The sequence below is a fragment of the Gekko japonicus genome, unplaced genomic scaffold (genome assembly GCF_001447785.1).
Source record: "Gekko japonicus isolate JY-2015 unplaced genomic scaffold, Gekko_japonicus_V1.1 scaffold1360, whole genome shotgun sequence".
In the NCBI taxonomy this organism is placed as follows: Eukaryota; Metazoa; Chordata; class Lepidosauria; order Squamata; family Gekkonidae; genus Gekko; species Gekko japonicus.
Genome location: NW_015165281.1, coordinates 285,246 through 313,075, shown reverse-complemented (window position 1 = coordinate 313,075; position 27,830 = coordinate 285,246). Strand labels below are relative to the sequence as shown.

General features: G+C 47.7%; 1 protein-coding gene across 1 annotated transcript in view; it reads right to left on the bottom strand.

Moving 5' to 3' along the window:
* The window catches only part of SLC4A1 (solute carrier family 4 (anion exchanger), member 1 (Diego blood group)), a 138,090-nt gene that overhangs the window by 42,197 nt on the left and 68,063 nt on the right, over positions 1 to 27,830 (bottom strand). Inside the window, exons 4-10 of the mRNA XM_015410312.1 lie at positions 26,774 to 26,951; positions 20,008 to 20,143; positions 16,310 to 16,454; positions 13,969 to 14,050; positions 9,476 to 9,660; positions 6,793 to 6,997; positions 3,310 to 3,528 (exon numbers count right to left, since the gene is read on the bottom strand). Coding sequence (XP_015265798.1) covers positions 3,310 to 3,528; positions 6,793 to 6,997; positions 9,476 to 9,660; positions 13,969 to 14,050; positions 16,310 to 16,454; positions 20,008 to 20,143; positions 26,774 to 26,951 — 1,150 coding nt within the window. The remainder of the gene's footprint in view (positions 1 to 3,309; positions 3,529 to 6,792; positions 6,998 to 9,475; positions 9,661 to 13,968; positions 14,051 to 16,309; positions 16,455 to 20,007; positions 20,144 to 26,773; positions 26,952 to 27,830) is intronic.

The window sequence follows — 27,830 nt, the reverse complement described above, 5'->3', positions numbered from 1 at the left end:
AAGGATAAGGCTTAATTTGTCCATCTCTGCCAAATCAAGTATTTTATGTATTAATTCTTCTTGTTTAGGGATATACTCTTGATTCCAAAACCTAGCTAACAGCATTTGAAGGATAAGGCTTAATTTGTCCATCTCTGCCAAATCAAGTATTTTATGTATTAATTCTTCTTGTTTAGGGATATACTCTTGATTCCAAAACCTAGCTAACAGCATTCTTGCAGAAGTGAGTATATATATGATCATATATTTATCTTTTAACTTGTAATTAACCGGTAACATATTCAGTAGTACAATTTCCGAAGTCAGATCAATTTTAACACTAGTTATTCCCAAGATTATTCTTTGTATCATCTTCCAATAGTCCTGTACTTTTGTACATCGCCACCACATATGAAAGAAAGTACCGACATTATTATTGCATTTCCAGCAGTTTCTGGGGAGAGACGGGTTACATTTAGCTAACCTTTCTGGAGACCAGTACCATCTGTGGTATACTTTATATATATTTTCCTTATAATTCGTACTTCTTGTGTAGTTTAACGCTTTCCAGGTTTTTTTCCAGCTTTCTACCGTTATGTTATGCCCAATATCTTTTACCCAGCTTTCCATTACCTTATTAGGGACCTCTATTTGGCTCCGTTCATTTAATAATAATTTATACAGCTTCTGGGTCATCTTATCATTGGTTGACGCCCAGATTTTATCTAGCTGCGAATTACCCCCTTCAAATCCTATTCTCACGTCCATCGAATACCTAGAGTTTAGTTGTGTTATTTCCCACCAGGATAGATCAATCCCATGTTGGGATAGTAGCCTCTCTTTTGATTTTAATTTATTGTTCTTATCTAGCAAAGTGTTATAGCTTTCTCTGTTACCTGCCTTGACGAGTGATGGTTTAACAAAAGCTTCCAATGGTGACACCCATCTTGGCACTTTATCATAGTGTTTTTCTCTAATTCCATTCCACACCCACATCAGGGCTCCTCTTAAAATATGATGCTTAAAGTTGTAATGCACTCTATCTTTGCCATACCACAAGTAGGCGTGCCATCCCATTTTCAGATCATGGCCTTCTAGTTTCAAGTTTCTGATATTATTGAAATTGATCCAGTCCTTAATCCAGCTCAAGGCTGATGCCTGGTAATATAATTTCCAATCGGACAATCCAACCCTCCTCTTTCTTTACTATCCTGTAGGGTTTTTCGCTTAATTCTCGCTCTTTTTGGGTACCATATGATTTTTTTTATATATACAAAGCAGCCATTTTCTCCAGGGGAGCTTCCCTCTTCTCCTGCCTCCTCCTGGCTGAATGAGGGCCGGAAGCGGGGCGGCCGGAAGCAAGGGGCGGGGCTTCGTCATGTGCCCCACCCCCTGTACCTCACCCAGGGGAACTGCGATCCCCCGCGATCCCCCCGAAATGACCTCTGCTTATCATGAGGTCATGCATGACATGAAGTTTTAGAGTCTGAAACTATAATCTAACTCCTCCAAGCAGAAGGTAGGGGGGAAATCCTTCCCCTTCCCTCTCCGCCACTCTCTTTGTCACGCTACAAACATACAAACAAATTATGTGCTGGAAGCAAAAGGAAGGCGGGCCCACGCCATGAAAACCACCTCCTGTTTCAAATCCACGTCTGTCCCCTGCCTAAATTACCAAAAAGACACCCGGCCTTCTGTAAAGCAAGCAGATAAATGCTTTTCAGGAAGAAAGGTCTCTTTCAAAACCCATTCTTGTAGTTCTTGAAATGTTATCCCTCTCCGCAACCTTGTCTCTACGAGTTAAATCTCTTGAGCTGGGAAGGAATGATCTCTCATCTCAAAGCATACTCTAGGGCAGCAGGTTCCACCATTTCCAGATTTCAAGCTAGACTTGCCAGCCTCCAGGTGGGGTCCGGAGAGCTCCCACTTTAGTTGTCAAAGCAGCTCCCCTGGAGAAAATGGCTGCTTTGGAGGGTGGACTCTATGTGGCATTGGACCAGGCCGAGGCCCCTCCCCTCCCCAAACCCCGCCCTCTCCTGGAGCCACCCCCAAAGTCTCCGGCAGTGCTCTTTTTGTAGAAAAAGCCCAGCAGTCACTCATTAGCATAATAGGCCACACCCAACGGCAGGAACTCATTAGCACATTAGGCCACACCCCTGACAGCACAGCTCATTAGCACATTAGGCCGCACCCCCATGTTACCAGAAGTGTGCTCATCCAGCCACACCCACCTTTTGCTTCTTATTCTGTTTACCTTGTTTGTGGTCAAAACCCAGGGCCTCTTTTTCTAGCAGGAACTCCTTTGCATGTTAGGCCACACACCCCTAATGTAGCCAATCCTAATGAGTTCCTGCTGTTGGGTGTGGCCTATTATGCTAATGAGTCCCTGCTGGGCGTGGCCAACTCGGGAGACAGCTGGAACTCCGTTCCTGTGCGTTCCTGCCCAAAAATAGCCCTGTCTCATGGTATTTTCCAACCAAGACCTGGCAACCCTATTTCAAACCCACCGTTAACACCCCACGCATGAGAGTCAATGAGCTGCTGGAGTTTGTCAGGAAGTCAGCTGCTCAACAGGAAGAGAAGGAGCCAGAATTTCTGATCTTATGATGAAGAGGAAACTTCTCCACCGCTAAGTGGTTTCGCCACCCTGCTGTTATACACAGGATGTATGAGTATCCTCTATTCAAGTGCAGAGTAGTACTCAAGTTTTAGTAAGGTTGCCAGGTCTGGGTTGGAAAATACCTGGAGACTTTGGGGGTGGATTCAGGAGAGGGCGGGGTTTGGGGAAGGGAGGGGCCTCAGCGTGGTACCATGCCACATAGAGCCCACCCTTCAAAGCACCCATTTTCTCCAGGGTTCAAAGCAGCCATTTTCTCCAGGGGGAGCTGATCTCTGTCAGCTGGAGATCAAGTGTAAAAGTGGGAGATCCCCAGGCCCCACCTGGAGGCTGGCAACCCTACGTTTTAGAGAGGATACACATGTTGTTGGTACAGGAGCTGGGGGGCCCACCTAGTGAGAGTCCGCGACCCTTCTAAGAGTCCTGGCTAGGGCTGCAGACCTCCAAGGGGTGGCTGGAGATCTCCTGGGATTACAACTGATCTCCAGGGGACAGAGATCAGTTCGTCTGGAAAAAATGGCGGCTTGGGAAGGTGGACTCTGTGGCGTCACACCCCATTGAAGTCCCTCCCCTCCCCAGACCCCGCCCCCTTCAGGTTCCACCCCCAAAGTCTCCAGGTGTTTCCCAACCCGGAGCTGGCAACCCTGGTTGCAGCAGATTTGGTTCCACCAAAGACCAGCTTGTGTGACCACCGTAGCTCCTCTCTCTCTTACCCAAAAGGCCCCCAAAGGTGATGGCAGGAGAAAGGGCGGCAAAATAAATAAAGATGACAGCGGCCAGGCACTGGGCATTGAGGGCGTCCTTGATGTCGCTGAGGTATTTGGGGTACCGCCGTTTTATGTCCTTCACCAGCCCCCCGAAAGGCCTGCCGGTCCTGCGTAACGGGTCGTCGTCCTCTTTTGGCGGGAGGGCCTCCGCTTGCAGCTGTTGCTCTGCACAAAACAGAAGAACACAGGATGGACTTGAGGGAAGGACAGATCCAGATGGGTCACCGTGTTAGTCCGTCTGTAGCAGTAGAAAAGAGCCAGAGTCCAGGAGCACCGTACAAATGAGCCAAATTCATGGCAGGGGAGGAGCTTTCATGAGTTATGGCTATCTGAAGGAGTGAGCAGTGAGGCTGCAATCACACTGACCTCCCGCTGTCGGTTTATCCGTGATTTTTTTTATCGGATGAAAACGGGTCACACATTCCTCTTGACTTGCGCGATGAGTTCAGACAGCCGCACCCAAGTGGTGACGTGGGAATTTTTTTTTTTAAAAAAAAATCATTTGCGCATGCACAAGGGCTATCATGTGCATAACTGCGCATGCGCATAATGACGGTTGCCGGGGGGGAGACCAAATCGCACTCATTGCAAGAGGGGAGTCCAGATAGGGGAAAGTGTGGGGTCGCAGTGGAGGTCGCTGCGGCCAAAAATACCAGGTGCCATCAGGAGGTCCATCAGTCGGGCCAGGACACTAGAAGCCCTCCCACTGTTGCTCCCCCCCCAAGCACCAAGAATACAGAGCATCGCCCCGGAGTCTCTATTTATACCTTGTGGCTAATAGCCACTGATGGACCTCTGCTCCATATGTTTATCTAATTCCCTCTTGAAGCCGTCCATGCTTGTAGCTGCCACCACCTCCTGTGGCAGTGATGACCATATCTAGATGACCATGTCTAGTGCATGGAGGGCTTCTAGTGTCCTATCCAGAAGGGTTATGCTCTTGTTCCTTAGGGGAGGTTGAGTCTGTAGAACACATGTTCTTTAGTTGTCCACTCTGCAGGGTTGACTTGGAATTATTACTCTGTTACTTGATATGATCCCCGGCCATGTAAACACAAATAAAGCAAGGCATCAATGGCTTTTATCTGACCATAATTCTAAGATTACATGTCAAATTGCTAAATTACATGCATTAATTCTCAAATTATGGGAACTGCACCTTAAAAGCTCTTGAATTCTTTATTATTGTTGTTGTTGTTGTACTTTATGTTCAACTATGGGCCGCGGTAGATCAGAGGTTAAGACGCTGAGCTGCAGACCGGAAGGTCGGTAGCTCAGCAGTTCGAGACCCGAGTGCCACAAGATGGAGTGAGCTCCCGTCTCTGGCCCCAGCTCCTGCCAACCTAGCAGTTTGAAAGCAAGAAACTGCAAGTAGATAAATAGGTACCGCTTCGGTGGGAAGGTAACAGCGTTCCATGTGCCTCGGCGTTTAGTCACGCCGGCCGCATGACCGCGGAGAAGTCTTCGGACAGCGCTGGCTCTTCGGCTTGGAAACAGAGATGAGCACTGCAACCCGAGAGTCGGATGCTACTGGCTCTCGAGCAAGGGGAACCTTTACCTTTTCTTATGTTCGACTAAACTGTATGCTGGTCTAAAGACCGCAATAAACAACTGCTACTACCCTTTCTTTTTGGCACATCGCGGCAGGGCACTGAGGGCTCACCTTCTGAAATCCTGTTCTCCCACTAAGGATGCATTAGGGTTGCCATCCTCCAGGTGGGCCCTGGAGATCTCCCAGTATTACAGCTGATCTCCTGATGTCAGAGGTCAGTGGAAAGTGGACTCTATTGACATTCTCCCCTGCTGAGGCCCCTCCCAACCCCCCCTCCCCAGGCTCCACCCCCAAAATCTCCAGGTATTTCCTAAGGGAGAGCTGACAGTCCCAGATGCAAGAGATCTGGCAACACTGCAGAAGCGAAGCGACTTCTGGGATGTCCCTGGGTATCCTCTGCGGCTGTCAGCGGCTGTCTAGTCCATCCCACTTCCTATGAGTCCTCTTAAAATGCACCCAGGCCGAGGCAACTCTGGTTGTTAGAGCAAGTCCAGAAACGTCTCGCAGGCATAACAAGTCACAGAGGTCAACTGACAGCCGCCATTATGCTGAACTCCCTACCCGATACTGATACGGTTGCTAAATCCAGGCGGGGCCTGGAGATCTCCAGAGTACTACAGTTCCAAGGGAGCAGGCTAGACTCTGCGGCACTGGAGGGTGGACTCTGCGGCTGAGCTCCCTCCCTTCTCCAAGCTCGGCCTTCTCCAGGCTCCACCCGCAAACCCCCAGGAATTTCCCAGCCCAGAGCGGGCAATTCTAATGTCAGAAGTTGTACAGTATAAGTGCAACATCACAAAACATGGACAGTTACTTCTGGGTGAGTGCAAGACATCCCTGACTTAGCGGCCGGGGCTGTGGCTCCTCAGTAGGAGTCATAAGAGCCTAAGAAGAGCCCTGCTGGGTCAGACCAGTGAGGGTCCATCTAGTCCAGCATCCTCTGGAGGGCCAACAACAGGGCAGAGAGGCCAAGGCCTTCATAAGAACATCAGAAGAGCCCTGCTGGATCAGACCAGTGAGGGTCCATCTAGTCCAGCCTCCCGTCTCACACAGGGGCCAGCCAGTTCCTCTGGAGGGCCAACAACAGTGTTCCCTCTAAGCTGAGTTAGTGTGAGCTAGCTCACAGTTTCTTAGCCTCCGGCTCATACATTTTTGTCCTAGCTCAGGAAGGATGGCTCCAGAGCAAACTAAGTTATGCAGTAGCCAAATCGCTCGCTCACAACTTTAATGCCAGTAGCTCACAAAGTAGAATTTTTGCTCACCAGACTCCGCAGCTTAGAGGGAACATTGGCCAACAACAGAGCATAGAGATTGAAGCCTTCTCCTGATAAGAACCTAAGAAGAGCCCTGCTGGATCAGACCAGGGGTCCATCTAGTCCAGCATCCTCTCTCACACAGGGGCCAACCAGTTCCTCTGGAGGGCCAACAACAGGGCAGAGAGGCCAAGGCCTTCATAAAAACATCAGAAGAGCCCTGCTGGATCAGACCAGTGGTCCATGTAGTCCAGCATCTTGTCTCACACAGTGGCCAACCAGTTCCTCTGGAGGGCCAACAACAGGGCATAGAAGGCTGAGGCCTTCCCCCGATGTTGCCTCTTGGCTCTGGGATTCAGAGGATTAGTGTCTCTGAATGTGGCAGTTCCCTACTCCCCCTTTCAAGCTGTTAATTCCTGTGGCCATCACTACATCCTCTGGCAGCGAATTCCACACTTGAACCACTCTCTATGTAAAGATGTATTCCTTTTGTCCATCCTGAACCTCGAGTTCTGCAACCTCCCCAAATTTGCTACTGTGGCCTTCCCATCCTCGAAGGCTGGTAGTCACAGTAGGCAAAGCTTCTTGCAGGATCTATCTAAGGGGTCCTCCCACACTGAACCATACCCAGTTCCTTTATCAGCTCTGGCTTCTTCTCTGGGGGGAGGTATCTCTTCCGCAAGAGGTCCTTCTGGATGGGCAACAGCGTCTTGAAGAGCTGTTCATTTGCGATCTCACAAGGTGGAACGACGATGCAACAGTCCAGGAACTCCTCCAGACCCTTCACCAGCTCTTGCCGCTCCTCGGCCAAGTAGCAGTCATGGCGGAACACCTGGCCAGGACGGAAGGGGGACATCAAGACTCAGAGAGGAAGGTTGTCTCAGGGGAGGAGGTTCCATTTCACAGGAACTTCCCGTGCTCTTTGCTTGCACCTTTCAAGTGTTAAGAATAAAGCATGATAACTTTTTTTTATTTTACTTATTTATAGTGGGCCTTTCTTATGGAGACGTAGTGTAAGTCAAAGCAATCAATAGCATGAGGCTAGATTCAGGTGGGGGCAGCCGTGTTGGTCTGAAGCAGCAGAACAAAGTTTGAGTCCAGTGGCGCCTTTAAGACCAACAGAGTTCAATTCTGGGTGTAAGCCTTTGTGTGCATGCACATCTGTAAGACCAACAGAGTTCAATTCTGGGTATAAGCCTTTGTGTGCATGCACATCTGTAAGACCAACAGAGTTTAATTCTGGGTATAAGCCTTCGTGTGCATGCACACCTTTAAGACCAACAGAGTTTAATTCTAGGTATAAGCCTTCATGTGCATGCACACCTTTAAGACCAACAGAGTTTAATTCTGGGTATAAGCCTTCGTGTGCATGCACACCTTTAAGACCAACAGAGTTTAATTCTGGGTATAAGCCTTCATGTGCATGCACACCTTTAAGACCAACAGAGTTCAATTCTGGGTATAAGCCTTTGTGTGCATGCACACCTGTAAGACCAACAGAGTTCAATTCTGGGTATAAGCCTTTGTGTGCATGCACACCTGTAAGACCAACAGAGTTTAATTCTAGGTATAAGCTTTCGTGTGCATGCACATTTCTTCAGATACAATGAAACAGACGTCCTCAACCGTTACATATAGGTAGAGAGAGGGTGGGGGGATTAGTTGCCAGGAAGGGTATTGAAAAGTACGCAGACGGAGAGTGATTCAGCAAAGCGTACTTTATTCAGTCAGGAACAAGACACCTTGGCCGGCTCGCAGGCCAGCTTATATCCCCCGAGAAACCGCCACCCAAAACACACCCCCACTTCCCAATAGGTTATTTACAGTGGCCGAGAGTCCCATAGGCTACTCGGCCAGGAACCTAGCCTCCCGATCCTCTTACTCCATTGTCTTTAGTCATGAAGCTCTGCGTTTGTCCCTGGGCAAGTCCGGACTTGTCAGGCTTGATACACTACAGGTATGCACACGAAAGCATATACCTTGAGTAAAACTTAGTCTTAAAGGTGCCACTGGACTCAAACTTTGTTCAATAGCATGAGGCATCATTGTCAATGCAATGCAAAGTAGCGTAAATCAAAGCAATCAGTAGTATGAGACATCATTGTAATCGGACTAGGACCACAGAAATTCTAAACAAAGCAAAAAGTCATAGATATGTTACCTTAAACAAGACATACATGATGACAATACATAATGAGATACATGATGAGACAGCAGTTCATAGGACACATACAAACATTTGGAACATCCTTTTATGACCCTTCACTTCTGTTCTCATCATTGACTAGTTAAAGGCAATAGATTTCTAAACAGACCAAAATGTTAATGGGGAAGGGTGCTTCAATTTGCAGAGTGCTTCTGAGAGCCAGTTATTGAAAATTACTGAAATGGATTTAGAACCGGGGGGGGGGGGTCCGTCGAGTCAGCTGGCAGAGACACGACCACATCTATACAGTTCGAGGACTTTTTTGAATTTATTACAGATTGTTTGTGGGAAAACCCCACCTGTGAATTTCTACCTGGGATCAACTTTACCTGTGAATCTCTACCTGTTGTTTATGGAAAAACTTGTTCTGAGTAGTACTTTATCTGTCTTACTATTATTAAATTCATTTGATTATCGGTGTTAAAATTTGGGCACATGCATTGTCTGCTTGTTTTCATACATTGCTGTGCCACCCCTGAAGTTAAGCTGTGGCAATTTCAGAAACTGCAAGACGAACTCTACTCACCCGGTTCACCTACTCGTATTTGGGAGTGGGACCCTGCCAATCCTCCCCCCCCCTTCTTTTGCTGTCAATTCACAGCTGACGGATGGTGACCTACAGTAAGGTTGCCAACCTCCAGGTGGTGACTGGAGATCTACAGGAATGACAACTGGTCTCTAGACAACAGAGATTGAAAGTTCCCCTGGAGAAAATGGCTGCTTTGGAAGGTGGACTCCGTGGCATTATACCCCACGGAGGGAAGTCCCTCCCCTCCCCAAACCCTGCCTTCCCCAGGCTCTGCCCCGCCAAATCTCCAGGAACTTCCCAACCGAGCGCTGGCAACCTTACCCCAGAGGGTTTTCAAGGCAAGATACATTCAGGGGCCGTTTGCCATTGCCTGGCTCTGTGTAGAGATCCTGGACTTCCTGGGTGGTCTCCCATCCAAATACTAACCAAGGCCGACCCTGCTTAGCTTCTAAGATATGACGAGATTGGGCTATCGTGGGCTATCCAGGTCAGGGCGATTCCTCCTTAGGAACTTTTAAAGAAAGCGATTCTATGGCTCTCTTAGGCAACTGGAGGCCAAGAAGATTTCATCTTACCCGTTCGGACATCACTGTTGCGATGGCTCTCCCGATCTCATGATAGGTGGTGTAGTGGGGATCTGGGCCCAAGACCACAAAAAGGAACCTGACGGGCACAGAGACCTCCAAGATGGCGTCCATCTCCACAGCATCCTTCAGGCGTACGAAAGCCAGAGTGGGGCGGTCCAGGAGGGAGGTGCAGCCTGGAGGGAGGATGGATGAGGATTGGGGGGGGGGCATCATTTAAGGTCCTTGGCGTAGGGAGAGAGAGAGAGAGACAGAAAGGGAAGGGGAGCGGCAGAGCACGGGCGAGAAGCAGGGAGAACTGAGGAGCGGCAAAAGGACAGCACGGGAAAGAGGGAAGAGAAAGGAAGACCAGCAAAGTGAGCCCCATTTGCAATCGAGTCGGAATAAGCCAGATAGAAAAACAGGTGACCGAGATGCCAGAAGAAATAAATGTCCTGTCCAATGTTCCCTCTAAACTGTGGAGTCTTGTGGCCAAAAATTCTACTTTGTGAGCTCCTGGCATTAAAGTTCTGAGCGAGCGATTTGGCTGCTGCATAAATTAGTTTTCATACTAATGCAATACTCAGCATATACTAATGCAATACTTGCATACTCAGCCATCCTTCCTGAGCGGAGACAAAAATGTGTGAGCCGGAGGCTAAAAACCTGTGAGCTAGCTCACACTAACTCAGCTTAGAGGGAACACTGGTCCTGTCCTGTCCAATGCTCCCTCTAAGCCGGGGGTGGCCAAACTGTGTCTCGGGAGCCACATGCGGCTCTGTCACACAAATTGTGCAGCTCCCGGCAGGGCGGCTGGGGAAGCGAAGGGGAGGCATGCTCTTCCTCCCTCCCTCCCTCCCATCTATTTGCATTCTCTCTCTCTCTCTCTCTCTCTCCACCTCTTTCATTCATTCTTTCTACTGTTCTCTTTTTTTCTTTCTCTCTTAGACAAACAAATTAGCAAACAAATAGATATCAGTGGTCAAATAAATCAATATCTGTTTCTACCCCTTTTGTTTTTATTTCTGGTCGTTTAATTTAATGTTAGGAAAAATCAAATTTGCATATTTTAAATTTAAAAATGTGTGTGTGCCATTTGTTCCTGTCTTGCGGCTCTCAAACATCTGGCGTTTATTCTATGTGGCTCTTACAGTGAGCAAGTTTGGCCACCCCTGCTCTAAGCCATGGAGTCTTGTGAGCAAAAATTCTGCTTTGTGAGCTACTGCCATTAAAGTTGTGAGCGAGCCATTTGGCTATCAATTTGCTCTGGAGCCATCCTTCCCGAGCGAAGGCAAAAATGTGTGAGCTGGAGGCTAAAAAACTGTGATCTAGCTCACCCTAACTCAGCTCAGAGGGAACACTGGTCCTGTCCCACTAGCAGAGGCTTCATGGGTTGATCTTGACCAGGTGATGTTATTCACCGTGGAAAAACCTCAGCTGCTTTTTCCCATTGATTACACCTCTATTAAAAGGACAGGGCGCTTTTCTCCAGGTCTGTTGGCAACTCTAAAGCCAAAGCATTTCTTTTCAGGATCCAAGAGGGTGTTCCCTGCCTAAGAGCATGAAAAAAAATTGCAGTGTTTTCATGGAGAGCATTTCAGCCAGCATAATATAGGAGGCTTGTGACCTAGTTAAAGAGGTAAGACTGGCTTGCTCCTAATACTAACACTCATAAGAACATAAGAACATAAGAGATGCCAATGTTGGATCAGGCCAAAGGCCCATCCAGTCCAACACTCTGTGTCACACAGTGGCCAGAAATACCAGGTGCCCTCAGGAGGTCCACCAGTGGGGCCAGGACATTAGAAGCCCTCCCACTGTTGACCCCCCCCCAAAGCACCAAGATGACAGAGCATCACTTGCCCCAGAGTCCCTATCTATACCTTGTGGCTAATAGCCACTGATGGACCTCTGCTCCATATGCTTATCTAATTCCCTTTTGAAGCTGTCCATGCTTGTAGCCGCTACCACTTCCTGTGGCAGTGAATTCCAAGTGTTAATCACTCTTTGGGTGAAGAAGTACTTCCTTTTATCTGTTCTAACCCGACTGCTCAGCAATTTCATGGAGTTTCCATGAGTTCTTGTATTGTGAGAAAGGGAGAAAAGTACTTTGGGTGAAGAAGTACTTCCACTCAAAATGGAACCGGAAGTAAGTTCTATAAAATTAAAAAAATTAAATAATTAAGCTAAGAATTTATAAATTAATAATATAAAATAATAAGAGTATTCCATTCAGCTCTATGTTTCTTTTAATTTAAAATACCATGGATTTTTTTCTAGGATAAAGTGCAGAAAATAAAGAACATAAGAACATAAGAGATGCCAATGTTGGATCAGGCCAAAGGCCCATCCAGCCCAACACTCTGTGTCACACAGTGGCCAGAAATACCAGTGCCATCAGGAGGTCCACCAGTGGGGCCAGGACATTAGAAGCCATCCCACTGTTGACCCCCCCAAGCACCAAGATGACAGAGCATCACTTGCCCCAGAGTCCCTATCTATACCTTGTGGCGATGGACCTCTGCTCCATATGTTTATCCAGTTCCCTCTTGAAGCTGTCCATGCTTGTAGCCGCCGCCACCTCCTGTGGCAGTGAATTCCATATGTTAATCACTCTTTTGGCGAAGAACTACTTCCTTTTATCTGTTCTAACCCGACTGCTCAGCAATTTCATGGAGTGCCCACGAGTTCTTGTATTGTGAGAAAGGGAGAAAAGTACTTCTTTCTTGACCTGCTCTATCCCATGCATAATCTTATAAACCTCGATCATGTCACCCCTCAGCCGTCGTTTCTCCAAGCTAAAGAGCCCCAAGCGCTTTAACCTTCCTTCATAGGGAAAGTGTTCCAACCCTTTTATCGTTCTAGTTGCCCTTTTCTGCACTTTTTCCAATGCTATAATATCCTTTTTGAGGTGTGGTGACCAGAACTGTACACAGTACTCCAAATAAGGATGTACCATCGATTTATACAGGGGCATTATGATACTGGCTGATCTGTTTTCAATTCCCTTCCTAATAATCCCCAGCACAGTGTTGGCCTTTTTTATTGCCGTCGCACACTGTCTTGACATTTTCATTGAGTTAACTACTACGACTCCAAGATCTCTCTCTTACGTTAAGCATTGGTTTGCTCCTAACAGACATTGAACTGTATCAAGAGGCTGATACCTTGCTATACAATAGGATTACTCCTGAGGAAAACTGGGATGAAATGAGTTTATATCCGGGTGCTCATTGAGTATGATGGGCTTTCCTTGTAATTTTGTAAAGTTTGATTCATTATACAACATAATCTTTACTAAATGTTCTAGTTGCTCATGTCACAGTGTTTGTTGTTGTCACAGTGAGGGGAGTCTCCAGTCTATGAAAACGTATGCTGGAATAAACTCCTTAATCTTTAAGGTGCTGCAAGACTCCTGTTTACTTCTGCAGTGTTAAATTGTATAGTTGTACCAACAGGAGGCAGTGAGAAGTAGGAGAAGAAGATATTGGATTTATACTCCGCTCTTCACTGGGAGTCTCAGAGCGCCTTACAATCTCCTTCTCTTCCTCTCCCCACAACAGACACCCTGTGAGGTAGGTGGGGCTGAGAGAGCTCTGAGAGAACTGCTCTTGAGAGAACAGCTCTGAGACAACTGTGGCTGACCCAAGGTCACCCAGCAGCTGCACGAGGAGGAGTGGGGAACCAAACTCAGTTCTCCTAGATTAGAGTCCGCACACTTAACCGTGACACCAAACTGACTCCATGCTTTTTTTTGTCTCCAGTGCCTATATTGTAAGACTGTTTTAAACCATTCTCTTATCCTCAGCTGTGCCTCTAACCGAGAAAAAAAGGGGGGGGGGATGGAAACTCAACTCAAAATGTAGCCGTATTCTAAGAGGGTCAAGCTAACAAATAGATTGTTATAAAATATTTATTATGGTGTACACATAAATAAGGTTAAAAGAAATAGTCCAAATATCCGACTCTTAAAGCTTAGGACATTCAGAGCTGATAGCTAGGCGAATCTCTTTGTCGGGGCTACCTGTTTTAATCAATTTCTAGGAATTTATTAGTCTCACCTAGGGATCTTTGCCAGCCCTGCCAACTGTAATGCTCTGAATGGGAGGGTTCAGGGACTGAACCTTGGACCTCATGCATGCAGTTGGAGGTGCACAACAGCCAGTTTGGTGTAGTGGTTAGGAGCGCGGCCTCTAATCTGGGAGAACCGGGTTTGATTCCCCACTCCTCCACTTGCACCTGCTGGCGTGACCTTGGGTCAGTCACAAATTCTTTCAGAGCTGTTCTCTCAAGGGCAGTTCTCTCAGCCCCCCCTACCTCACAGGGGGTCTGTTGTAGGGAGGGGAGGGGAAAGGAGATTGTAAGCTGCTCTGAGACTCCTTCAGGTAGTAAAGTGCGGGGTATAAATCCAATCTCCTCCTCTTCTTCTTCACTGCTACTGAGTTACGGGCTCTCTCCACCCCTTCCTCGGACAGGACATCCACCCACAGTGACCACACGCTTACCGACAAGGACCAACGTGGCTTCTGAGTCAGGTAAGATCTTCTCTAAAAGCGGCTTCTTAAAACCATGGCGTCTCGGCTGTTCCTGCGGCAAGAGGAATTACAGAAGGTTAATTCCCCAAGGTACTTTCACAGCCTTTTGTCCCCCCCCCACACAGCTGTTTTGTTGCTTGAAAAGGCACAGGTGGGGGGACACAAGAACATCTGTCCCAATAGCATTTTTAGGCTATAAAATGGCAGTGACGTCCCCATGGTAGACACAAGGACACTCGCGTCTTGTAGGGACTCAGTGATATGCGAAGTACACATCTGTATAGAAATATTGATTTCTAAAAGTCCATGCCTTCTCCTGTGCTGTCTTTCTGATAACATGCTGTGTCTTGTTTCCTGTTGAAGCCAAATGGCCTGTCCGTTTGGCCAGAGAAACTGTATAACCATGCCATATAACCACACATTCTTTCACACCTCTAAGGGAAGAGGCAGACCTGATGGCCCCTGCCTGTGCCTCGCATGCGACAAGTCACGTACTAAATGAAGTAGCTAGAAGCTGGGTCACCTGACTGCAGAAGGAGTTCCCAAACTTCTAGCCTATCCCCACACGTAGCCTTGACAACCAACAATTGGGCACATCCCCTGTCCACTCGTGATTGGCTGCATGGCCACAGCTGATCATGAATGGAATTGGGCTATAATTGTTCAATCCCAATGAGAGAGAGTCTCTTCTCTTCTTGCTCTTGTTCTGGCTGCTTGTTGATTGCACCTGGAAATGCTGTCCTTTGAAGAGACAAAGGACTGCTTTGTGACTTAAAGCACATGGAGTGCAAAGATAGATTTTGCCTTCAAAATCCCGTGGACTGTTTGGATGCTCCTGAACTTGGTAAATATGTATCTTTTACTGTGTAGTTAAGGCAAATCGCCTTGGCTTGTTATTTTATAATCTCTGGTAGTCTGTGCTATGCTCTGTATTGAATAAAAATTATTCTGATTGTTAAATGGTCTCTGATGTTGTACCCGCATTCCAAGGCTAAATCTTGTGGCCTAAATGCTCATCATATACTAATGTGTTGCTAATGTGTTAAATTCCAGATACCAACTGAGAGTTTGAACCTCTACTCTCAGGTTGGGGGGAACTAATGTAGAGGTTCTGGTGGCATATTGTTCTGAAACCAGAGAGGGTTTAGACCATCTCGTGGGTTGTTGTTTAATGTACTGTAAAAGTACAAGATTCCCGCCCATCCCTGGACTGGCTTGGGTGGGCTAATCCTGTACAACATCTCATTTCTCATTTCTCATCAGAACATGCTTTATTATATGACATAACTGGGTGTGCATGAAGTTCTTGTCACTGCTTGTTTGTATGTTTGCCTGACACCATTCAAGGCCCGTGGCTACTATGTGTTAGAACCAGGCTGCGACTAGAGGTTGCCCTTTGCAGAAGATAAAGCACAGGGGTCCCCAACATGGAGCCCCTGGGCGCCATGTGTTCTGCCGACTCCTTTCCTGTTGCCTGCCAGGTGTTTTTAGAAAGTGGGTGGGGTTTTGCTCAACAAGGCTTCTGACCGACCACGGGAGATGTGATTGGCTGTACAGGTTTTTAGAGACGTTGCTTTGACAGCAGTTGCCGCCACAGCACAAGGATCTTCACTGTGTGACCAAGGCAGCCCCGTAGCTAGGGATTTGGGGGGGAGGGGGCCTTGGGGGGGGGCACCAGCTAATTACATCAAAGGCTCCAGGGCAAGGGGGGGTCTGCTTGGTGTGCACCCACACAGCCCCCCACTAGAGCCTTCCTCTGAGGCGAGCCAGAATCCCAGTGTTAATAGGCACTAAAAGGTCTAGGAAAGCTGCCGTGTTTAAAAAAAAAAAGGAGAGTAGGGATCAAGTTTCCTCCCTCACTCCTTCCCCGAGCCGACTATCCTTTCCGAAGCCTGGCACAGAAAATCCAACAGGAGGAGCTAACTGCGGCAGTTCGACCCATGTGTGTGTGATTCCGTCAACCACCAGTTGCTGCTGGGTCCTAAAAAGACTCATCTCATCTCAGATGAGCTCAAACAGGGAGATGCCAGCTCAGATCGATCAGGGGGTGAGGGGGCCGTAGGGAGGGAGGGGGAGCTGAAGGTCGGGGGAGGGGCCCATAAAACAGCGAGGGGGTGGGCCCCATGGGCCCCACGTTAGCTACGGGCCTGGACCAAAGGTAATTTTGGCGACTGCTCCTGCAGCAGCCATTTCGTGGCAACTGTTTTGTGGCTGCGCCCACCATCTTGTGTCAGAACGCCAAAGGTGCCTGCAGGCTCAAAAGGTTTAGGGATCCCAGATTAGAATAACAGGGCTTTACCTGCTGCTTTACCTGCTCTGAGCTGGGGGGAAGGGTCTTCATCTCGATGGAAAGGTGCTCTTCCAAAAGCGGCTGGGTTGTCTCTGCATCTTTGCTGTCGGTCTGTTGCAACTGCCCAGGGGACAATGTGCCCAGCGAAGCCGACTCATCAGGGTGACTGTACAAGTGTGTGGGGGAGGGAGAGATATGGGATGGAGATAGGAACAAAAGCAGGAGAGGGGGGGAAACAATGGCTAAGACTTCAGAGCAAGAATGCATCCTACAAATAATTAATATTAATAAATAATAACATTAATATTAATAAATTCTTCACTGCCAGTAGATCAAGTTGGGTAGCCGTGTTAAGCCTGTCTGTAGCAGTAGAAAAGAACAAGAGTACAGTAGCACCTTAAAGACTAACAACATTTGTGGCAGGGGAGAAGCTTTCGTGAGTCACTGCTCACTTCTTCAGATATGGCTAGAATGTGAGTCCATCTGTCCTTATAGCTTGGAGAGTGGAGTGATTTCAGATGCCAAATGACAGTAGCAGGTAAATGACAATAGCAGGTAAATGACTGGAGGTGAGATATATAGAGGGGTAGTAGGCATGGAGAAGTCAACATTGTTAATGAGACAGGAAACCTAGGTCTTGATTCAGTCCAGGAGGATGCATTGTCTTTGGCTTCATTATAAGTTGCAATTCAGCCATTTGAAGAAAGTGAGCACTGACTCACGAAATCTCATACACTGCCACAAATGTTGGTCTTTAAGGTGCTACTGGACTCTTGCTCTTTTCTACTGTTACAGACAGACTAACAGGGCTACCGATCTTGATCTATCTCCATGGAAAGTGCCACACATTTTGTTAGTCTTCAAGTTGCTACTGCTACAGACAGACTAACACGGTAACTGTAATAATTTCACAAGCACGGCATGCCAGAACAATTGCAGGTTTATTACAACAATGCAGGACCTTTCCAGGCTTCTGCTAGAAACACAAAACTAACAGCCATGAACAGGGGAAAGTGAAACTAAACTACAGCACATGCTTTTCGCCTAAGGGACCAGGGGAAAATAACTAAACAGTTCAATAAGGGAACATCACCAAATTCACAACTTGCCGCGATATAACAGTAGCCCAACTTGATCTGTCCCCATGGAAAGTGTCACAACTTTTGTTAGTCTTTAAGGTGTCACAGGACTCTTGATCTTTTCCACTTCACTGTCATTGGCATGCATCCAAGGAACTACAGACCTCGCAAAGTAAGATTACCTTCTCCCACAGTGGCCCACTGAGTCTCCCAAATTTTTGTTCTTGGAGTCAGCCAATGTCAACAGATCCTGTGGAACTACACAGTCAGAGAGGAATTGGTGGAAATTGCTAGTGCTCTTCTGAAGATGGACATACGCAGGGCTATTTTGGGGCAGGAACGCACAGGAACGGAGTTCCGTCTGGCTTCAGAGTTGGCCATGCCCACTACAGCCAAAACCTCTGTGTGCGTGGCTACAGAGGGGAGGCCTGGAGAGCAAACCCCCCCCCCGTGACTCCGAGGTGGGCGGGCCAGGGGCCCCCCTGGAAAGATCGGTTTAGCCAAGGGAAGGCATGGGGTTTGGCCTAATAGGCTAATGAGCTGCACTGTTGGGGTGTGGCCTAATATGCTAACAAGTTTCTGCTGTTGGGTGTGGCCTATTATGCTAATGAGTTCCTGCTGGGCTTTTTCTACAAAAAAAGCCCTGGACATATGGCGACTCTTCATCATGGCAACCCCACAACCTTCAGAGAACCTGGGTTTATTCCAAGATTTTCTCTCAGAAATAACAGTGACATCCGCCCTCCCTCAAAATCCTCCATCTCACAATAAAAACAATGAGAATTCCCACCAACTTTTTAAATATTAGACTGTTGTCTAAAACTTTTCTTAAGTGTCTGAGAATATTAGTTGTTGTAGATTTTACGGGTTGTATGGCCGTGGTCTTGGCATTGTGAGATGCCTGACCTTTTGCCTGACGTTTCACCAATTAGCTGCGTGACCGGCATCCTCAGAGGTATAACACAGAAGGATGGAGTACTCTCTGTGTCAACAACATATTGTCTGAGAATATTTATGATTTTGATATCTTTGTATTTTCTGGATGGTTAAATATCGAATTATTTCAGAACTGTCTTTTTTTCCCCTTGAATAATAATTAAGTTATTTTAACAAGTCCTCTTATTCTGGCTTTCTTTTTCTCTGACAAAGCGTGTGAACTTCTGAAAGGAAAATCATTCTGCCTCCCACTTCTCTGCCACATATTCTATCTCCTCCTCGAGCAGAGGATGAATATGCCCTACTCTTACATACATTCACTGACTGGCTTCTACATTCAGCCAAAGCAGGGTTGCCATCTCAGGGTTGGGAAATACCTGGAGATTTGGGGGTGGAGCCTTGAAGTGGGTGGGGTTTGGGGAGGGGAGGGGAGGGACTTCAGTAGAGTATAATGCCTTAGAGTCCCCCTTCCAAAGCAGCCATTTTCTACACCTGTCTCTGTCACCTGGAGATCAGTGGTAACAGGGGTCATTTCATAGAAAGAGAGGTGCAGGAGCTCATTAGCATAACTCATTAGCACAACTCATTTGCATATGCCACACCCCCTGACATCACCGGAAGTGTGTCAGAAGGCAACACCCACCGCTCAGGCTCCACTGGACTGTTTTGGATTGCTAGTTATTGGGGGGGGGAAGGAACGTGCAAATCTGTCCTCATAGAGGAGGGAGAGCTTGTACCTGAATAAAACTTGGTCTTAAAGGTGCCACTGGACTGTTTTGGACTGGGGGGGCTGGGGGGAGCTCTGCTTCTTGCTCAGACTGAGGGCTGCTGGGAGCAGGGGGTGGGGCTTGTTGCATGTGCCCACCCCCTCGACTCTTTACTGCCAGAGCTCCGCTCCTGTGCGCTCCTGCAGGAAATAACCCCTGAGTGGTAATCCCAGGAGATTTCCACCTGCCGCCTGGAGGTTGGCAGCTCTAAGCCCTTTCACGAGCCTTTCCAAGTCAGTCTAGTAGCCCCAGTACTAGACATTTGTCTGGTCACTATAGCAAGGTAAAGGTAAAGGTTTCCCTTGATCGAAAACGACTCGAATCCGACTCTAGGGGGCAGTGCTCATCTACATTTCCAAGCCAAAGAGCCGGCGCTGTCCGAAGATGTTTCCGTGGTCATGTGGCCGGCGTGACTAAATGGTGAGGTGCATGGAACGCTGTTCCCTTTCCACTGCAGCCGTACCTATTTATCTACTTGCAATTTCTTGCTTTTGAACTGCTAGGTTGGCAGGAGCTGGGGCCAGAGACGGGAGCTCACTCCATCACGCAGCACTCTGGTCTTGAACTGCCGAACTACAGACCTTCCAGTCTGCAGCTCAGCGTCTTAACCGCTGAGCCACCGCAGCCCCTATCTTAACCTCTGAGCCACTGGGGCAAAGTACCCTATCATAAAGTACCTGGCCTGACTCTCCTTGTCCACCTTCACATCCTCCCCCCCCACCCACCCCGTTCCTCATCCTACTACTGAATACCTTCCTGTATATGTCACACCCCCTGACATCACTGACCTAGCTTGATACGTGCAGTTTGCCACACCCCCTGACATCACACACCTAGCTTGATACGTGCAGTTTGCATAACCCAGCCCAGATTCGAGATGGACTCCAGTCCCCAGATGTCCAGCTAGGGACACGTCAGATTGTTAGATCACTGATACCTGTGTTGAAGTAGAAGAGTTCTTAAAACCACCTCTCGGTCCTGTGGTTTGAGATGCCCGTCATCGATCATGTGGTCGAGTATCTGGTTTGCAACCCCAGCTAGACTCCTTTCTGGAAGGTCTAGAAGAACAATTCCTAGAGAGGCAAGAAGAGATGAATGTCTGTGCTAAACATCTGGCAACTCAGAAGAAACACCAGCTAGCATCTACAAGGTACCAAGGAGGGGATATTAGGAGCTTTTCCAGGTAAGCTTTGGTGTGTTTTATTGATTTATTTCAATTTATATCCCGCCTTTCCCGCAAGCGGGCTCGGAGCAGGTCCCAAAACCACAATAATTAAAACAGATAAAGGAATAAATACCAGAACAATGAAAACAGTTAAAACAACTAAAAGGTAGGCATTGCAACGGATTACACATTCAGCAGTCCTAATAGCTGGGAACAACTGGGCCGCAGACGAACCATAAAGATCTTATTCACTGCAGTATAACATTACCAGATTGCAGCGAGGAGGCCCACTGGTGGACGCCCACTGGTTCTAGGCCCACTGGTTCTAGGCAACTCAAAAGCACTCTTTCTAGAAGGGAAGGCCAACGTAGTATTAAACTTAGACAATAACATAACAAATATAAAAATGTAGATGTTGTATTTTTGAAAAAGAAACTGTTTTCCAGACAGTAGTCCCAGGCAGTGTTCCCTCTAAGCTGAGTTAGTGTGCTTTAGCTCACAGTTTTTTAGCCTCCGGCTCACTCATTTTTTCTTAGCTCAGGAAGGACACCTCCAGGGCAACCTAACTTATGCAGTAGCCAAATGGCTCGCTCACAACTTTAATGCCAGTAGCTCACGAAGTAGAATTTCTGCTCACAAGACTCCTCAGCTTAGAGGGAGCATTGGCGCAAACATCGACTGCCCCACCTTCCAATAACTAAGATTTGCTATAATAAAATTGGTGCCATAAAAGGCATAAAAGCTTTACAGCATGACATAAAAATAAGTACTTTTTCATATGACATATAAATATTAAAAGGGAGGTGTAACATCAAAGTGTGGAATATGTTTCTTCTAACTTAAAAAAAAATCTTTTCCTTATGAATGATGCGGTGGGCAAACTTTTTTACAATACAAAGTTTGGTAGAGCCAGTAGGGGGTGCAAGAATTGTATGAAGGCCAGATACGGGTAGTGGAATGCCAGCTGGCCATCCCTGGTTTGGACAGTAAAAACATAAGTATCCACTAGTTACAGTTCATTCAGTTGTCTTCCACTCCCTGTCATACCATCGTTTTTGTTCTGGATCAAAGCACCATGTATGCACTTTCCATTAGCCATTGAGGAGGATGAATAGTAATGACTGATAATCTCAGGTTCAGATCAAGATGGGTAGCTGTGTTAGTCTATCTGTAGCAGTAGAAAAGAGCAAGAGTCCACCTGGATTGAATCGAGACCTAGGTTTCCTGTCTCGTTACCAATGCTGATTTCTCCACGCCTATTACCCCTCTGCATAGCTCACCTCAATCCAATCACGCCTGCTATTGCAATTCACCTGCTCTTGTCATATGCCTGCTAATGTCATTCGGCATCTGAAAACACTCCACTTTCCAATAAATAGGACAGATGGACTCCCATTCTAGATGTATCTGAGGAAGTGAGCAGTGACTCACAAAAGTTCATACCCTGCCACAAATGTTGTTAATTTTTAAGGTGCTACTGGACTCAGTCTCAGGTTCACTCTCTAGCATCTTCTGACAGAGATTCCAGATAACAGGAATGAATAATGCCTCTAACTGCCAGAGGGCTTTTTTGCATGTTTTTCCCCCTTAGGTTCTGGCCCGATATAGGTTGGTTTGTTCCCCAATTTCCACACACATTTTTGTGCCTTTAGTTAGTTAGTTACTTTTCCCCTCATGTTTTTTTTTTTTCTGGTTCATTTAAAACCACTTTCACCCTGTGCAAAGAAGTGCATTTTCTCCTGGAGGGAGGCTGGCAAGCAGCAAGCCTCCACCTGGCATTTAAAAAAGTTTTTGTTTAATATACAGGCTGGGAGGGAGGAAATCTGTCAATGGCTTTCCAGGCACACCTCTAAAGAAATGCTAATGGGGCTACCTAGAGACAATGGGAAACTCACTTCCCCCTTCTCCCCCCTCCCCTCTTCAGGCAGAGAGCCAAGGTTTGGAGGTATAAAATGCTAGATAGGCTTCAGGAAACAGCTTCCTGGATACAACAGGAAAATAAGCCTTGACCTGGGCTGACCGGGAACAAGTGGATGGAGACAAAGAGTTAATAAAACTGCCTTGCAAGAGGAAGTTGTGCTCTTTTCCTTGGGATGCTTGGTTGAGGAGGACGTTGAAGTCTGGTCTGCAAGCAGGCAGCCATTGAACATGTGCTTGTCCAGGGTAGTCAGAGCAAACTTTGAGGTAATGGGACATCTTTAGAAAATGTAACTTCCTAAGCTAGAAGAACCAGTTCTAATTTTAACATCTAGTTAGGGCATGTTTTAGAGAGAGGGACAGAGGATTTGCGCTTTTACCAATTTCTTTTGTGCTTCCTTCCTCAGATCTGACATTGTGCTAAAATATGCTCATAAAGACTTTCTTCTTAATGAACACTTTAAACTTTTTATGCTGGTAGTGGTTCTCTGTACCACATACACCTCCAACTGTTTTGGACACGCTATTCTAAAGGGAGCTCCAGAGAGGGGGTTGGCAAGTGGATATCACAAAGCAGTAAACTTTCCCCACGGTAGCCAGGCACTGGGCTAGCAGGAGACATAGAGGCGAGGCCTCTGAGCTGGGAAGAGAAGCTGAGGGTCCTGATCCCCTCGGTGGGAAATCCCTAAATTGATCAGCTGGTAGCGATGGGCTACTCGAGAGTAAAAGGAGAATCCCCTCCAGGGAGCTGGGAACCCCCTGGGAGGGCAGGGTGGATCAGGGCCTGCAGGCCAGAGCAGGAAGCCAATTCTGACTTGGCTTTTTCCTCATGCAGAATGTTGCTGTTGGTTTTCTTTGTCCCACCCACACCCACCCACCCACACCCACCCACCTTTTCAGTGACTGGACTGTCATCCTCATGAAGACATGAGCACATGAAGCGGCCTTATACCGAATCAGACCCTTGGTCCATCAAAGTCAGTATTTCCTACTCAGACTGGCAGGGGCTGTCCAAGGTCTTTCCCATCACCTCCTGCCTGGTCCTTTTAACTGGAGATGCCGGGGATTGGACCGGGGCCCCTTCTGCCTGCCATTAAGCCACAGCTCCTCCCCTCATCACGAAACCATTCCCTATCCCTTCCCTCCTGTCCTGAAGATTTCAGGGTTTTCTTTAATGTCCTAAAATACTGATATATTGATCGTGTTGTAATGATAGTTTAAGCAGGTTCTCTGAATTCCCAGCTTTCATTTTGAAAAGGTAAGGCTCTATCTCCTTTCCTCAGAGATAGGTCTTTTCCATTATATCAAATTTTTAGGGCTTTAGAAAAGGTGTGTGTGTGTGTATGTGCTCAGATGCCACCAATGAGGACAGCACCATTCCTGGGAAATCCTCATGATGGGAGGCACATGCAGAAGAAAATAAACTGACTCCACAAGTGTGAAAATGCACAGGGAGGGCAGGCGTGCAGGAAAGCCCTGCCCAAGCCAACTCCAATGATTTGTGGATCAACTGCTAAGAAAATCAACAGAAGAAGGGGAGATTGGATTCATACCCCGCCCTTCACTACCCGAAGGAGTCTCAGAGCAGCTTACAACCTCCTTTCCCCTCCCCTCCCCACAACAGACACCCTGTGAGGGAGGTGGGGCTGAGAGAGCTCTCTCAAAAACTGCCCTTGAGAGAACAGCTCCAAGAGAACATGTGACTGACCCAAGGTCACACCAGCAGCTGCATGTGGAGGAGTGAGGCATCAACCCTGGCTCTCCCAGATCAGAGCCCGCACTCCTAGCCACTACACCAAACTGGCTCTCAGCTGAGTGTGCAGAAAAGGTGTGACTGTTCCACAGCATATACGAACACAGCATTAAAACTTTAACAGATAATAAAACCTATCGATACAACAAACGCATTTGAATTAAAGTTCAGCCAGTCCTCAGCCCTGGAAGAAAGGTGGACTGGCAGTCCACCCCATATTCTGGGTTAATTAAATGCTGCACAAAACAAGGCAGCCTTGCAGAATCAGCTGAACACCAGATCAGGTTCAAGGGTTCGGTGCTTTCAACAGTCTGGGACCCGCGTATCCTTGGGGCTGCCGCTCCCGAAATACCCCTCAAAGAGCACTGCGCTCAGGTGATACGAACTTGCTTCTTGTTCCCGGCCCGAGAGATACCTGGGTGTCCTCAACCAGGGCCCCAATCTGGTGGGACTCTCTACTGAATAACATCCGTGCCCTGCAGAACTTGTTACAGTTCCCCCAGCCTGTAAGGCAGAGATGTTCCGCCAGGTGTTTACATAAGAACATAAGAGACGCCAATGTTGGATCAGGCCAAAGGCCCATCCAGTCCAACACTCTGTATCACACCATGGCCAGAAATACCAGGTGCCATCAGGAGGTCCACCAGTGGGGCCATGACATTAGAAGCCCTCCCACTGTTGACCCCCCCCCAAGCACCAAGAAGACAGAGCATCACTTGCCCCGGAGCCCCTATCTATACCTTGTGGCTAATAGCCACTGATGGACCTCTGCTCCCTATAAGAACATAAGAGACGCCAATGTTGGATCAGGCCAAAGGCCCATCCAGTCCAACACTCTGTATCACACAGTGGCCAGAAATACCAGTGTCATCAGGAGGTCCAGCAGTGGGGCCAGGACATTAGAAGCCCTCCCACTGTTGACCCCCCCCCCAAGCACCAAGAAGACAGAGCATCCCTTGCCCCAGAGCCCCTATCTATACCTTGTGGCTAATAGCCACCGATGGACCTCTGCTCCATATGCTTATCTAATTCCCTTTTGAAGCCGTCCATGCTTGTAGCCGCCGCCACCTCCTGTGGCAGTGAATTCCATGTGTTAATCACTCTTTGGGTGAAGAAGGACTTCCTTTTATCCGTTCTAACCCAACCGCGCAGCAATTTCATGGAGTGCCCACGAGTTCTTGTGTTTGTTTGAGGACAGCGACGGTATCTCTGTTGGGCTTTGACCGCCATCTGTTTGAATTGTTTTGCTTTTAGGAATTTTACTGGAGTATCTATGAATTTTTAATTTGTTGTCTAGTGTTCATGATTTTAGTGTCTGTTGTACACCGCCCTGAGCAGCACAAACCTCCTCAGAGAGTTGGTTCCAGAGGCAGGGGCAGCCACCAAGAAGGCCCTTGCTGTAGTGGATGACAAACAGGCTATTGTGGACCAGGCATCTGCAGTAGTCCCTGTGATTCGGGACTCACTACATTCCCTGTCCCTCATAGCTTTTGTGCGTGTAGTTCCCACGGTTTCCAGCATAGTCTTTTGAGGAGGTCAGAAGGGACCCTTCCTTCCTCTTTCACCAGCGGGAAAGATGGTTGGGATCAGTGTTCCCTCTAAGCTGAGTTAGTGTGAGCTAGCTCACACATTTTTAACCTCTGGCTCACACATTTTTGTCTTCGCTCAAGAAGGGATGGCTCCAGAGCAAACTAATTTATGCAGTGGCCAAATCGCTTGCTCACAACTTTAATGCCAGCAGCTCACAAAGTAGAATTTCTGCTCACAAGACTCCACAGCTTAGCGGGAACATTGGTTGGGATCCATCCTGATCATTATCAATTGACTCATGAATGCTGCAGCTGGCTGCCATTTTGATCCGGAAGATACTAAGCTGGAAGCTGAAGGCAAGGAGGAAAACGTAAAGGGACAACGGCTCTGAGAAATCCAGATGGAAATTGCCTTTTATGTTTCAAGTCTTGCCGCAGATCAAGTCGGGGAAAAAAAGAGGTGATGACAATGGGGAAAATGGTGGAATTCTACCAGTTGCCAAGGACATAATCTAGTCTAGGGCTTTTCTGCATTCTCGTTTTCCTCACCTGTAAGTTCATGTTTTGGGGGGGGGTGCATACTGAATACGCTCTGCTCCCTCTAGTGGTCAATTTGATATTACACCGGTTTATGTCCAGCATCGAATCAACCACTAGAGGGCTGCAAAGCACGTGTGGAAAAGAGAAAAACAAAGAAACAGGAATTTACAAGCCAGGAAAATGAGAATGCAGTAGGGCTGCCAAATGCCCCCGGGGGGCGGATTCCCCCCCCCCGCTTTCGAGCCCCAATTTCCGCCCCCGCGGAATCGGGGCCCGGGGGAAACCCCACCCCCGCGTGCACATCACCCGGATGTGACATCACACGCTGGGGCGCGGCCACAGCCATTTGAGGGGAAAACTCTATGTTTTCCCCTCAAATGGCTGTGGCCCCGCCCCAGCATGTGACGTCACATCCGGGTGACGTAGATGCGGCGCGCGCGCACACGCTTCGCACACGCGCGCACCGGGAGATGGCCAGGGATCCCCCACCGAGAAGGTAAGGGAGATTTGGCAACCCTAGAATGCAGGAAAGCACCTAGATTCTTAACAAAATTTGAATTACAGAGATTCGAGGATAAATGTCTAGTGCAGAAGCGACTTTGGTGAGGAGAATGAGCATAGGACTTGTGTAAGGTGAGAGTCTGAACTACAAAAGTTCCACAGGGGAGTAAGCTTTTCTGTCGGTCCTGTCAAATTACTGCCTGCACGTGGCCTCATTGGGTGGTTTACAATTTGTATTGAGTGTTCCTCAGTACTAAGTGAGACATGCAAAAAGCTCCCAGCAACCCTTTCCCCTCACCTTTGGTAAAAGCCCTGCGCACTTCCATGAGGCTGTGGAAAGTCAGGTACGAGAGGTGGGGCCTCCCCCAGTGCCCCAATTCTTCAAAGTCTTCCTCCAGCTTGACCCAGTGAGAGGCCTCCATCCAGCGCAGTTCGCTGTTCCTGTCCATGACCAGCTCATGAAGCTCCACATATGACTGGGGAAGAAAACAAAGGCCTATTAGCATAGTGGACACTTAAGACCTCAAGGACTTATTTTGGTTTTGGCAGCCAGATCATAGAATCATAGAATGTTAGAGTTGGAAGGGACCTTGCAGGTCATCTAGTCCAACCCCCTGCACTCTGCAGGAGCATAGCTGAAAGACAGCCCTACAACATATCTGAAAGATGGTCATCCAGCCTCCGCTTAAAAACGTCCAGTGAAGGAGCATCCACCACCTCCCGAGGTAGTCTGTTCCACTGCTCAACCACTCTTACAGTTAGGAAGTTTTTCCTGATAGTTAGCCGGTAACGACTCCCTTGTCATTTCCACCCATTAGATCTAGTCTTGCAATCCGGAGCAAGAGAGAATAGATCTGCTCCATCTTCTACATGACAGCCCTTCAAATATTTGAAGACTGCAATCATGTCCCCTCTAAGACTTCTCTTTCCCAGGCTAAACATACCCAACTCTTTCAGCCTTTCCTCATAAGACTTGGATTCCAACCCTCCCACCATCCTGGTTGCCCTCTTCTGGACACGCTTGAGCTTGTCAACATCCTTCCTAAAATGTGGTGCCCAAAACTGGACACAGTACTCCAGGTGAGGCCTGACCATAGAAGAATAGAGCGGAACTACCACCTCCCGTGATCTGGACACAATGCTTCTGTTTATGCATCCTAAGATTGCATTAGCTTTCTTCGCAGTCACATCGCACTGCAGGCACATGTTTCGCTTGTGATCAACCAGAACACCTAGTTCCCTTTCACAAGAGCTGCTGTCAAGCCAAGTCCCTCCCATTATATATCTGTGCCTTTGAATTTTTATACCTAAGTGTAGGACTTTGCACTTCTCTCTATTGAAATTCATTTTATTTG